General features: G+C 41.3%; 1 protein-coding gene across 22 annotated transcripts in view; it reads right to left on the bottom strand.

Moving 5' to 3' along the window:
- FNBP1 (formin binding protein 1) overlaps window positions 1-14,578 on the bottom strand; it is a 114,508-nt gene that overhangs the window by 70,209 nt on the left and 29,721 nt on the right. For all 22 annotated transcript variants that reach the window (XM_074331177.1, XM_074331182.1, XM_074331178.1 and 19 more), the window contains exon 2: window positions 4,150-4,265. In XM_074331177.1, the coding sequence (XP_074187278.1) occupies window positions 4,150-4,265 (116 nt within the window). The remainder of the gene's footprint in view (window positions 1-4,149; window positions 4,266-14,578) is intronic.

Below are 14,578 nucleotides of genomic sequence, written 5' to 3' on the forward strand. Positions count from 1 at the left end.
TGATTTGCTACGTTCTTTATTTGCATGCAGTCTCTTTTCCATAGCGAGCAGGTGGCCACTCAGGCTCAGGCACTTCCTGTGTCTCATTCATTAGAATCCCCCAGAATTCTGTTGACACATTGTTATTTGTTCTGTCTGTGGTTAAACCCTCATCAGCTCTGCAGCCTGGACAAGCACGTAAATCTCCTTGAAGGACTGCTGACCAAATATCTTAGACCTGTACCCTGCTGATTCACTCTTTCCACAACTCTTTACTAAGCACCTATTATGTCCCGGCTGTGCCCCTTACTAGCGGGTACATTAGTGAACACAACTGAAAGAGCCCTGCCGTGGCGGGGCTCACATCCTAGCAGGAAGGGGCGGGAGACAATGAACAATAAATACAAAATACGTAAAAAAGTTATACAGAACGTCAGAAAGTTATCAGTGCTGTGGAAAGACTGAAAAGCACAGCAGGTGACATGTGAGCAAAGGCTTGAGGGAGAGCAGGGAGCTGGCCACGTGCATCCTGGGGGAAGAACGTACCGGAACTCTCTACACGCAAAGGCCAGTGCAACGGCCCTGCGGTGGGAACGTGCCTGGCACGTGTCAGAAACAGCACGAGGCCGTGTGGTTACAGCAGAGGTAAGGAGAGAGAGGAAAGAGATGATGTCCGAAAGGTATGGGGACCCAGTCGTGTAGGGCTTTACAGGACATCCACTGCGAGGATTCTGGATTTACTCTGAGTGAAATGGGTAGATGTTTTGAACAGTAAAGTACTGTGATTTGCTGCTTTGTGGAAACCAGACAGACAAGAGGGGACTAAGGGAATCCAGTTAGAAGCCTAATAATCCAGGCACGAGGTGGCGGGGACTGGACCACAGTGGCAGCAGTGGAGGTGAGGAGAAGTGGTCGGATCCTGGATACATCTGGAAAGCCAAGTCACCGTTAGGATGAGGAGGGAGGTGTGAGAGGAAGAGGGGAGCCAAAGATGACCCCAGGTTTCTGAGCTAAGCAAAGACGAATGCCCCTGCCCTCAAGTGAGTGGGGGAAAGCTGGGTTGTGGAGATGCAGATTTTGAGCAGAGAGATTGTTTCAAATACGTTACATTTCAGATGTCGTTTCAACACCCAAATGGAGATTTTGAGGAATGCCTTTCTGGCGTTCAGAATAGAGGTCTAGCTGGGAGACACATATCTGTGAGCCGTTGCCTTGTAGATCAAACTTAAAGCCCTGAAACAGGTGAGCTCACCAAGGGAATATAGACTGAGAGGGCAGAGGACCGGGGACTGGGTACCGGGGCACATCAGGGTAAAGAGGCAGGAGGAACCAGCCAGGGAGGCGGAGAAGGACCTTCCGGTGAGCGAGGAAAGAAGCCAGGAGACTGGTATTTGAGAAGCCAGGTAAGGAGGAGGGAGCATCCAGCCCATGAAGCTGCCAAGGTCAAGGCTGATGAGGAGGACAGAGGAAGGCGGCTGGGTTGACCCATATGGAGGTCACTGGTCTCCTTGGGGGTGGCGCTGGTGTGCGTGCGCTGAGTTTAAGACAGTGAGAGGAGAGCAACTGGAGACAACCGTAAGGACGCGTTTGAGAAGTTGTGCAGCAAAGGGAAGCAAAGAAACGGTGGGCAAAGTGAGCTGAAGAGACTCGTTTTTCAATGATGGGCGACATAATGGCGCATTTGTGTGCCGATGAGAATAATCCCGTAGAGTCAAGAATTGACATAGGAGAGAAAGGAGAACCACTGGGCAGAGCTCTGGAGTCGGACAGAAGGGGTGAGAACTCATGCACCAGGACGGCCTGGACTGAGACAGGAGCATCTTGGGGGCGGAGCATAGAAGCGTGGGAACAGATGCTGACAGCAGGGTAGAGGATGTGCGAGTCTGAGGACGTTTCCTTCTGACTGCTTCCGTTTTCCCTGTGAAAGAAGAAGCAAGCAGCGAGGATGGGAAAGGGGGTGTTGGCGTTTGATGGAAAAGAAACTGTGATGACTGGCGACCAACTGCGGGGGGCGGGGGGGGGGGGGCCAAGGTTCATAATACCAGGGAGCTGTGTCCTACACAACTAGACTGAGAAACAATGGCTTGAATCGGCGTGTGGGATGGAGGAAGGCGGAAGAAGGGGGGGGAAAAAGAGTCACTTAGGAGAGTGGGGAAAGCAAGTCGAGAAGGAACCAATAGTATGATTTGTATCAGCATCAAGGGTCCAGCTGAGATCTCGGTATAAGAGGTTAGAAGACTAGTCAGAAGGATTAGTCTTCCAATTATTGTTTTTATCAACTCCTCCCAGCAAGTACACATTTAGATACTTCTCAGGGACTTAAGGAAACAAATGTTAATATTTGAATCTTAGGAAAAGTACTTCCCCAGAGATGAGCATCATAGCGGTAATAGTGATACTTTATTTCAAGTGGTCAAACACCAGTTAAGACGGTCAGTGAAGAGCTACTAAACCTTACTCTAAGCCTGTACTGGAATTTGGAACCTTTTCCAATAGTGACCCATTTGGTTACTAAGTCCTCAGTTCCCCCATTCAGGGCCGATAAGAATGGGCAAGGAACCAAGGGGAACTAAGAAAGGACTTCCCCTGCACCACACAGAACAATGTAGAAACTTGTAAGAACCATCTTAATGGCATCGAATAACAAGCTTCCAAAGCAAAAGGAGAGAGTGACTAGGGACCAGCAAGGAGGGGTATGTGCTAATAGAAGAAGAAGAGACAACAAATATAGATACATCCATAGGTGAGAACTTATTTTGGCTAAAACTGTATGGAATCCACTTTCACAGGTAAGACATTTTATGAAAAACTGCAACATTTAAATAATCAACACGAAGCAGCTCCCTCTCTACTATTTACAGTTAGAAAAGCCTCAAAGGACTAATGAGGCTGATATACACACAGGGCACTAAAACCCAGCTGGATTCCGCGAGTTAGAAAAATGATTTCATTCAGCAACATTTCAATCTTATTTACTCAATGGAAACAAAACGTGTCATTCATAAAAATATTCCACAGGTCACAATTAGGTGCTCACTTACAAACACCACCAGCCCTAGAAGGATCCACATTCTTTCAATGACGCACAACACACCCTTTCTGCAGATACTCTCTGGATTAAAACGAAATGTTGCCAAACCAAAAATCCTAGACCTTTAACAAGTCTTAAAACAATCTGCACAAGCCAAACAAGACATCATTAAAGATTCTGCATGCCACTTCAAGTTCAAGCTTAGTTTTACCAACAACTTTTAAACATTCTACATAAAAGCACAAATTTCTCAGATAACTCCATCATTAAAGATGTAAGAGCTCCAAAGTTTTTTTAAAATGCTGCTCACGGGACCTCTCCCACACCGCTGGAGGGGGCGTAAATCTGTTGAAGCATTTTGGAAAATTGTTTGACCTCCTTCTACTAATGCTAAACATATATGAAGCCTACGACCCTGCAGTTCCACTCCTGGGTATATACTTTATATCCTCAAATAAAAAACAAGCAGTTGCCTAGTGACAGTAGCATGGGTCAACCGTGGCACACTCATACCCCAAAATACTAAAATCCAAAGAAAAGACACAAACCACCACCACATCCAACAACATGAATGCATCTCACAAACATAATGGAGAACAAAGAAGCCAAGTACAAACACTGCCTAATAAATGAGTACATTTACATAAGGATCAAAAAATAGGTAAAACTAATCCATGCTGTCAGAAGTCAGGAGAGTGGTCGCCCGTGTGGGGTGCATGGTGACCTGGAAAGGGTCAGGGGGCCTCTGAGGGGATAATTTTCTGTTTCTTGACCTGGGTGCTGGTTCTATGGGCATGTTTGCTCTGTGAAAATTTCTGGAGCTGTACATTTATGATTTGTTTACTTCCCTGTACGTACGTTATATTTCAATAGTTTTCTGAAAAAACTCAGCTGCTCCAAAATTCAAAAAATATCCTTTTTAAAAAAACGAGCCTGAAAGCTAGAACTTAGTTTTTATATTTACTGTTCTGAGAAAATTACTTTTCTATATTAAAAACAATTGTTTCTATTTTACCTTAATGAAAGGGAAAAAGAACTGTTTGAAGGATTATACATGTATACTATAAAACGAGAATATAAACTATAGTTACATCCATGTGCAGTTAACAAACAAATAACCTTTCTCAATATTAACTTACCTGAGTTGCTTTGCATAGCTGAGTTCAATCTCCGTTCTTTCCTTTACAAATTTGATGTATTTCTCAAGAATATCAATTCCCCACTGGGTGTGTTTTTCTAAGTTGTCAAATTGATCCTGTTTAAAAACAAACAAAGAGAGTTTGTAATCTTTCTCTGTGATTAACATGATTTCAATGGACAGTTCTCTCAACAGCATAGTGCTACATAGAAAGCAGGTCTAGTATTTTCCATGATTGTACTTGGGCGCTTTTGTGTTGAGCGGTTTTAAATCAACATTACCAAATTTGGTTTGAAAACTGCCTGGGGTACTGAACTCTGACCCATTCGTTCATGTTCCCTAGTCCTATTAGAAACATGTTTCTTGGATATAATTAATGTCCTGGTACAAAGGAAAATCTCTCTCTTTTCCAGATACTAAAAACTGAGGGGTGAAACACACACGCACGTTAACTCAGTCACACTATTGGCACCTTAACTGTTATCTCTCAGTTGTCTCTCAAAACAGCTCATTGAAATTGGGGGCAAGGATATGAGATGGGAAGGAGTTACAAAATATGAGCACTGCTTTCTTCAAACAGATGACCAAAACACTGCACATGGCCTTTATTCAAACACATTTATCAAGCCCACACCACGTGCTGGGAATGGTGCTAAGAGCTGGGCAACCAAAATGAACAGAAATAAGGCCCCAGTGTCAAGGCGGGGAGAAGTCCAGGAAGCAGGTGCACTGTCCTGCTGGAGCGCAAGGTGGGGTAGGGGGCAAGGGAATGAGAGGTGGGGGGTGAGGAAACAAGACAACGTCCCGGCTGGCTCACCCAAGGCCTTGAACGCCGAGCTCAGGCTCAGTGGGCACAAGTGAGCCACTGGAGGACTTGCGAGAGCAGTGGCATGGCCATAGATACGTTCCGATTCACTGGAAGATGGAAGTCAGGAGATGGTTCGATAGTAGGAGCAGTGAGAAGGATTTTACTGACATTTACATGGAATCAACTAGTCCTCGTGACTGAGTGGATGAGGAGACTGGGGAGGGACAGGAGGAGACAGAGGATTCTAGGGCGACTCTGGTTCTGTTTCTGTGACTATGTAGGTGGAAGGGCAGCAGTGTGGGGTGAAGTGACATGATGAAAAAGGGAGTGACATGTCCAGAAGACTTGGAAACACACATCCATTCAGAGCTCAGGGAGGGAGGTCAGTGAGCTGGTGGGTGAAGCGACAGCCAAGGATCAGAGCACCAAGGTGTGCTGCAGCCCGGCTCTGGGCACTGGGCGCTCTCAGGGCAGAGCGCTGACGGGAGGAGCGCCCGAGGGGCTGGCAAGTGACCAGCGCGTCAGCACATCACGAGGAAGACTGGACTGCGGTGAGGCAAGGATGGAAAGTTTGCTGCCGAACCAGAGGTAACACAATAGAGGATGAGGGTTCTTCTCGTTCCAGCTCTGGGACTTCCCAGAGAAAGGCCCTGGAACAATGCAAGGTTTTGGTCATTTGCCTAACTTCATAAATCACTCATGAGAATCATGTACAACGGGAAAGTGCCAAGTCCAGTATCTAAATGCAAAGCTACAATGAGATCACAGGTGTATGTGGTCTGGCGGGCCAGTGTCATCCTTCAGCTTGTTCGTAAATCTAGCATCTTCGATTTGAAATCTGTCATGGTGCTTTGATTCAATTTTCCAATCAAAGCAGTGCAAACTGCTTAATCAGTAAACATTTCATACAAGGTTAACTTGGGAGGGAGTAGGGGCAGAGTCAAAAACACTTTCTCTCAAACTTGAGAAACCCTCTTCTAAAAAAAAGTAATTTCCTCAACCTCACTCCCACCCAGGCCCACAGAATAGTTCGAGAAACATCAACTTAAGAAATTAAGGTTTTATTTTACTGGAATGTTTTTTCTGATTGACAATAATCACTCTAAAATGTTTGTCTTTATGCCTAATAATTTTTAATATTATCATAAAACACAAGGGGCAAATATTTAAGTTTTTCATAGATTCTTGCTCCTCAATAATACATTCCACAAACTCCTAGATTCCATTTCAAGCAAGACTGCTCAGGGAGATTATTTATTTATGTCATCTACAAAGACAAGGGTTGTCAAGCAAATTAATAGTGTAAACAAAACTGCAGGTCTCTTTAAACTACTTGAGAGAATAAATAAACAAACAATTCAAGTACAATATCCCCCCTCATCTGCAGTTTCACTTTCCACAGTTTCAGCTACCCTCGGTCAACGGCCATCTGAAATTATTAAAATGGAAAATTCCACCTCCCTTCATCTTGTCACGTAGGCATTGAGTCATCTCACACCATCACAAGAAAGGTGAGTACAGGATAAGCTATTTGGCGAGGGGGGAGGAAGAGACCATATTCACGTAACTTTTATTACAGTATATTGTTATAATTATTCCATTTTATTATTAGTTATTGTTGTTAATCTCTTACTATGAGTAATATAAACTTTATCATAGGTGTGTATGTACAGGAAAACACACAGCATATATAGGGTTTGGTATTTACTATCCACGGTTGCAGGCATCCACTGGGGTCTTGGAACATATCCCGGAAGATAAGCGGGGGCGGGTCGACTATAATGATTACAAATCATTCCTAGCTATTTAGAGAAAAGCTTCTTTAAAGCTCTCTGCTACCGTGTTTCCCAAAAATAAGACCTAGCCGGACAATCAGCTCTAATGCGTCTTTTGGAGCAAAAATTAATATAAGACGTGGTTTTATATTATAGTAAAATAAGACCACATCTTATATTAATTTTTGCTCCAAAAGACGCATTAGAGCTGATTGTCCGGCTAGGTCTTATTTTCGGGGAAATAGGGTAATTGGCAAACCTTTGCTGATCTAGTTTCATAGCGATCAGATTTATTTAAAAACTCCTTGCCACACGCCTCCCTCCATTTGAAAGCTCCCCTCTGTACAATTTCCCACCATCCCCAAAGCCTTAGCTATTTTTAGCAGTTAAAGGTGTTTCCTTGAAGACTTGCTAAGACCATCTGCTCTTAGATTTCTCTCATCCTGTCAACAATCTAACTCTACATTTTCCCCTATTACGCTAGTTTGCAATTTTTTTAGCCCTAATGCATACAAATATAAAGCAACAGCTTTTGATACCAAAACCTTTTTTAAAGATCTATATTTGAATTGAGTTCACCTTAAAAATTACTGGCCTCACACCAATAATGTGTTTTTAATAAAATTATCTGTATTCAAGAACATTCTCCAAGCTATAATAAAGCACTTACTAAAATAACAGGGTCCAAATAAGATAGATCTTCATAATAAAAACCTTAGTCAGAAACAAATAAACAAGTGCCTGCCTGTGAACATGGCGTGGTTCTTTTTATGCTATATGAAAACACCTCTGGCGATGCCACACTATCGCAGAGATTACCACAGCATGAACTTTTCTGACAGCAGCTTAAAAGAAAATTCAAAACAGATGAAAAACTAATCAACCCACTTACATTCTTGACGAAAATGTGGAAAATTTAATGGAAAAAATTCCAAAAAGACTCCTTTGTGAGCATATATTATAAATGGTCCTTTAAAAAATAGCCTTTGCTACTTGGGGACGGTGCCTTATGACAATGTAACCCTGTTTGATGTCACATGCGGGTGGCTCTGAAAAACACTTTGCCATCTTAAAAATCATCAAGGACCCCAAAAGGCTTTTGTTTATGTGGGTTGTACCTATCAGTATTTACTCTATCAGAAATTAAAGACAGAGATTTTTTAAATAATTATTAATTCATTAAAAAAGACAATAAATCCATTACATGGTAAAGTAAATCACACACACACACACACACACATATATATATATATATACACACACACACACACACACACATATATGTATATATATATACATATGTATGTACATATACATATATACATACATATATATATATATGTTTATTTTTAAGAATTTACTTTCCAAAACAAAAATAGTGAAAAGAGTGGCACTGTTTTACATTTTTGCAAATCTCTTTAATGTCTGGCTTAATAGAAGACACGCGGAGTCCCATAGATGCTTCTGTATTCAATTCGTTGTGATTCTTTACTTGGGTTGACGTATATGGGAAAATACAATGCACATAGATCTGTAGTTAGAAAACTGAAGAGAATTTCAGTAGCCTTTTTAGGTAATGGGGGCTACCTTTATTTGATACCACACCAAAACTCACCAAATAATGGTTTCTCCAAGGCTAGGTGCAATGTGAAATCTGAAACCACAGCAATGAATTTTTCATACGTGGTACACTAAAATGCACTCGTCTGTCTTGCGCTTTAGTGGGTCTTTTACCTGTGCATGGTTGTATAACATGAGCGCTGGTCACAGAAAATATTATTTCACTAATACAATGCAGCTCTTCCAAGCGTTGGCACATTTCATTACATAAAATACTTAAAAGTCACATTTGTTTATCTCACCACCTATCTCATCTTCTCTGATGAGTCTTAAAACATTTGGAAGCTGTCAAACTCACAGGGGCAAATACAAATTTTCCAAAATTCCAACTGTCACTTAAAAACTGGAATTTCATCATCAGCAACAAATATTGTCAGTTGTTTCCTTGAAGTGACAGGCTCACTTCATTCATTTTTGGGAAAATGTCTGCCAAATGTTCAAGAGTTTGTTTGCCAACCTTTTTCCGAGGGAAAAATGGAGTCCTGGGGGGAAAAAGTAGCTAGTTTAGCCTGCAACACAATCACTTCAGCATTTTGGCAAGCCCTGAAGTGCTTTAGGCGTACTTCCACCTTGTCACACATACTATTACAACAATGTATGGTCAAGAGTCGAGATTTAATAAAATTAAAAATCTTTACTGTTTCATCAAGGACATTTTAAAATAAAGCTGGTTGTTGTTGTTTTTTTAACAGCTGATGAAGAACGCAGTGGCTGCTAGGACCGTTTGGAGCCACTGCCTCGATTCCTGCCGAGGCGCCGGCTGTCCTCCCCACCACCATCAGTGCAACTATCCACACAGAGAAAAAGACAATGGCTTAGTGTCATCATGGAAATAGCTTTGACCTTGTCGACTCCAGGAAAATGTTTCTAGAACCTCCTGGGTTCCAGGGACCACATTTCAAGAAACACTACCATATGACACATACTCTAAAATTTCTATTTGAAAGCTGCATATTACCAAAGATTTAAAAAGTCAGAGAATATATGCCCTACTGGAAAATAATGTTTAATTTATAAGTGTATACTACCATGTTTCCCCGAAAATAAGACGTAGCGGGACCATCAGTTCTAATGCGTCTTTTGGAGCAAAAAGTAATATAAGACCCGGTATTATATTATATTGTATTATATCATATTATATTATATTAGACTGGATTAATATAATATGATATAATATAATATAATATGATATAATATAATATAATATAATACCGGGTCTTATATTACTTTTTGCTCCAAAAGACGCATTAGAACTGATGGTCCCGCTACGTCTTATTTTCAGGGAAACACGGTATATAGAGACAACAATTAACTGTAAAATTGCCAAGAGAACTGCAAATGGATGTTTCCAAGTAGCTGGTTACAACCTATCAGGTACCTTTCAAGAACCCTGCTAAACCCCCCTCTTGATCCAACCAAAGTTTTCTGCCAGGAGCTTTTTCAGCTATGAGAGGCTGATCAAGCTGAAAAGACAAATGAGGAAAGTACAATTGTCTCAGTTAACATACAATTGCTGTATATCACAATTATTTTCAGGTCTGGGTTGATGAACTATGCTGTGATTAAGCTCCTTTAGACACTGAAGCTTGAACCAGAGTATGTATGAACTATGGCATTTGTTTGGGTCATTGTGTCTTCATCAGAGTTTCTAAAGAATCATGAAGTCCAATAGAAACAAATTTTGCTTTCACATACTTACAGTATAAATCCATCAGTCACTGTTAAGCCTATTCCCAGCTCAGTATAAAAAGATTAGTCTTGATTATTCAGGAAGTCTTCTGAAATCTGATTTTTCAATTCAAATTACACAAACGAGCTGACACACCAACTCCATTCAGAAAAGCTAGTTAGTTACTTAGAGTAAGGAGACCCAAGTCAGCCACAAGTAAGCATAGGCCAACTTTTAATACGAACACTGTACTTCCTCTAACTGTAAAGTGTATTCAGTTGACACTAATTCAAAAAGCCCCGGAATAAGCCAATCTAGCAAGAAACTGAGTTGCTCAAGTTACCTGTGTAAATGGTTCTGACTCAGAGAAAGGGTGTCCTGGGCCAGCTCTCCGCCACAGCGAAACCCTCCCTCTGAGCAAAAACCCTCCCTCTGTGCAAGACACTCAGTGAAGGGACTTATCCCCTTCACATCAGAGGGTCCATTTCTGACTGTGCTATCTAAACCACTGTTTTAGGATACTCTAATTTTGGATACATCTACTTTCTTGAGGACTTGGGCTCTTTGAGAAGCAGACCTTAAATGGCTCTATTTAAACAATCCCTTGGGATGGTATTACTGGTATTAGCTTCCTCTTACCTTTGAAGGAAAAGTTTCAGAAGGTATAAATTTACCGAGAGTAAATGTAACAAAAACCTCCACTTAAAATGGTTTTAAAAAAAATCAATTTGGGTCTGAATATTAAAGTGGCTCAACAACAACAACAAAAGTTTTATAAAACTTTAGAAACAAAAATGGGTCATCACAAACGCCACCTGAAATCCTAGTCCTTTCATTTTTAACAAAGACTTCAATTAATGTCCACGGACAAATTAAGAATTTTTCTCATACATTAAATTTAAAAGCAGAAATGCCCACATATAAATTTTCAACATAAAAGTGTCAAACCTTGAAGCGATGAAAAACCAATTACCCAAAGTGATTTCATTGTTTGCCCAGAAAAAACAGATCAAATATAAAAGGGAGCATTGGAGGGTTTATTCCCAGGAGCACAGACACCCTATGTTTTGACAGTACAGTAGGAGCAAATCCTGTAATATCACACACTCATCTGCTGTTTCTGAAACGGGCTCTGTGAATGTGGGTCATGTGTTCTCTGGGTTGAAAATGCCAACAACAGCAAGAGCCTGTGACAAAACTGACATGACAGAGTCTTCCACATGACAGTATCATGGCTGGATAGTTAACACAATGGATTTTAATAAGAAAGGGAAACGCACACACACACACACAAAAGGTTTTACAGTACTCAGAATCTCTTTCAAATACAAGTCTACAACTTGCCATAAAAACAGGTACAAATTCAGGCATATCTCCTGTAACCAGCCATTCTTATGTGTGTTTCGGTTGTGAAAATGAAAATACTAAGAACTTGTTCTGTGTTCGTGGTTCTTTCCAGCAATTTCACTCTAAACACAAGGGGTAAGAACATAAACCCAAGATGAAAATATATGTATGAGATTAAAAAAAAACCAAAAACCAAAACTTAAAACAAAAATTCAACAGCATATGAAGTTAGTGATATAAAGAATGTGGAATGGCACACAGAATACGAAAAGCTGCATTTTCATATTTTTCTAACAATAATTATATTGTTTAAAAGGGCAATAAAAAGGCTGCTGCTGCATGTGCAACAAAAGGCAGGACCCGAAAGTAGAAGACGTGGGGCTGATGAATACAGGGGTGCCCTCTGCCAAACGTGATGCAATTTTACATTGCATCCTAGAATGAAAAGAGGGTAACAAATATCACTTGCAGAAAAAGCACCAGCATTTTGACTATATCGGAGTCTGCGCAGATGAGATGTGAAGGGGACAATGCTATGGAATGCACCCCTTTAAGGAGCCACAATAACCTTCTGACCTATTTCAATGTACTGAGAACACCCTAGTTACTTTCAGTTCCCCTCTCTGTTCCTCTGGATACAGTAAAATCAGCAAACAAACATCTGAACTGCCCCAAATATGCTGAGTGCAAGAGATCATAAAGAATGAAATTTTGAAGGAAAAAAACACTTTAAAGAGCACCTACTATTTTTCATTAAAAACACAAAACAACACTAATTTTTAAAGTGATTTTAAAGATTACTCCTCCTCCAGAGAGGCATTGTCAAATATCTTAAACAGAAGAGGAAAAGTATTAAGAATGAGGAGGCTATAAAAGCTAGGTTCAGAAAGTTGGGCCTAACTTGTAATTGTGGTGGGATGGACCAAAGCAAATAAAGGATAGAAACTAGCCACAGAAGCAAAATCTTGCTCCTTATAAGAAAAAAACGCTCTGTCTCACGGTGACAGAACAAATGCAAGAGGGGCTAAGTCAAGTTGTGATTGTAAGGTGAACGAATTTAATGCAAACCTTTAGTGTCATTCATATCGGCTTTGACCCGGAAATGGAAATCTCATCTGTTTCCTGGTTTCTGCATTGGCTTCGACAACGAAGGCTGTCTAAATATGAACTGGTGTTTTTCCTGGGCCTGCCCCGTCAGCAGATATGAGAGTTGTCACCTTCCCCTCCTCCAGCTGTCCCACATTCCTTTAAACCATGGAGAACTAACCTCTTACCCATCCCACACTGTTCTCCGCAGGTGATTCTCTCCCTCAGGAAACAAGTTCAAGACCAACCCAAGGGCAGAAGAGAACAGGGAGAGGGAGAAAGGAGGAAACTTCTAAATACCAGGAAGAACTTTGAAGGCCATCCAAAGACTGATAAAGAACAAAATGTAGAAGCTAAATTTTTAATGAGAAGGAAAAGCCAGATTTTTAAAGTCCTGACTTATTTTTAGACTGTAAGTATTTCCAGGTATGTGTGTGCGTGGGGGGGGGGAGGGGTAGGAGAGTGCAAAATATTACAAAAATATCATAGGAAAAATAATTTTTCAGCTCTGGCACCTGAAACTTAGTTAATACCGGTGAAAAAGACTTCCTAAACACTTAGCAATGAACTCATTTACAATTTTAAGCACAGAATGTTAAGCAAACACACAGGTATTGTTCCTTTTTAACACAAGGAATCCCAACTCTCAATCCCACTGCCACAGTTGAGCATCTGACCCAACGGACGCACACAACAGGCGAGACTGGACCAATAAGAAACTCTCTACTGGTACTGGTACTAGAGCTAAGAAGTGAAAATTGTCCCTGTTCATGGCAAATTAGGAAAACACACTGGTCTGCAGAGATGAAGGATAGAGCAGAGATGCAAGACGACATTACGCTGGACATTCAAAACGGATGTACCTGTGAGCTGTCCACTGGCTGACTCAAGTCTCTGTGAGACTAGCCCGTTCTTCCAGGCCCTAGTTTCATAAGCTGGTCTTTGGGACAGAACCTCTTGGCTGAGAATCCAGCAGCTAGCCTACACCAATCCTGCGGGTGGAGCACCTCTGCTATTACAAGACCACTTTCCCCGCCTCCCTTGCAGCTAGAACATGGGTCTGTGACATCAACCTGACTAATCAGATGCATGGGATTTCTAAGGGTGGCTACTGAGAAAGGTTATCTGCCCTTGACAAGGTCATAGCTGCCTGTGATGCTTGGAATGGCAGAAACAAAATATGGTAATATGGTGATGAAATTGCTGAACTTCAACACCAATCCTGGGATCTCCCTGCCTTTGGATTCCTTGTGGTGTCAGATACGATGTGTCCTTATCATCTAAGTCACTCTCCTTTGAGTCTTTTGTTACTTTCAGTCTAACCCCTACACTCCTGTCTCTTTTGAATAAGTTGCGATCATTTAACAATTTCTTACTGAGCGTTAATAGTGAGCCAGGCTCAGTGCTAGGCAATGGAATTATAATAGAGAACAGTGGAGTTTTAATGGGGGTTAAAATAAAAGGGCAATGGGAGCATTTAGGTGTGGGACCCAATCTAGATGTAGAAGTAGGGAAAGCCTCCCAGAGGGAGAGATGTTTAAGCTGAAACAGAAGGGTTAGGGAAAGTCAGCAGGCAAATCGGGGAGAAGTGGGGACAGAGATGGGAGAGGGAGAAACATTCCAGGCAGAGGGAAGAGAATATGCAAGGGTCGGAAGAAGGAAACACAGCAAGTGGAAGGAAATGAACCTGGAGTGTAAGATAAAGGGAAAATATACTGTGATGGGGAGACTGGTGGGGCCCCATCAGTCAGGGCTTTGGAGACCACGTCAGGATTTCCTAGTAAGACTGGTGATTTCAGAACTGGTGGTGTTTGTCAACTAATCAATCCTCTCTCTCTCTATGACTTCCTTGTGGCTTACAGCTTGTGTTTTTAAATTATTTAATGAGGTTTAAGGATATCATCTATGATTCTGCAAAGAATTTTTCACTGTATGAGGCCCACTATTCCACTGAAGAAGAGAAATCCAATTTTTGAGATAAATCAAAAGCTTTACTGGTCGATATTCTCTTCTAGTTGGGCCAATAATCCAGACCCAGCAGAAGTTTTACATTTCATCTTTCCAAACATTCCTAAGTGGAGAGTATAATGTTTGTGCAATGAGTACAAGCTTTGGACTTGGAGTC

Source organism: Rhinolophus sinicus, linkage group LG04 (assembly GCF_036562045.2).
Source record: "Rhinolophus sinicus isolate RSC01 linkage group LG04, ASM3656204v1, whole genome shotgun sequence".
Taxonomy (NCBI): Eukaryota; Metazoa; Chordata; class Mammalia; order Chiroptera; family Rhinolophidae; genus Rhinolophus; species Rhinolophus sinicus.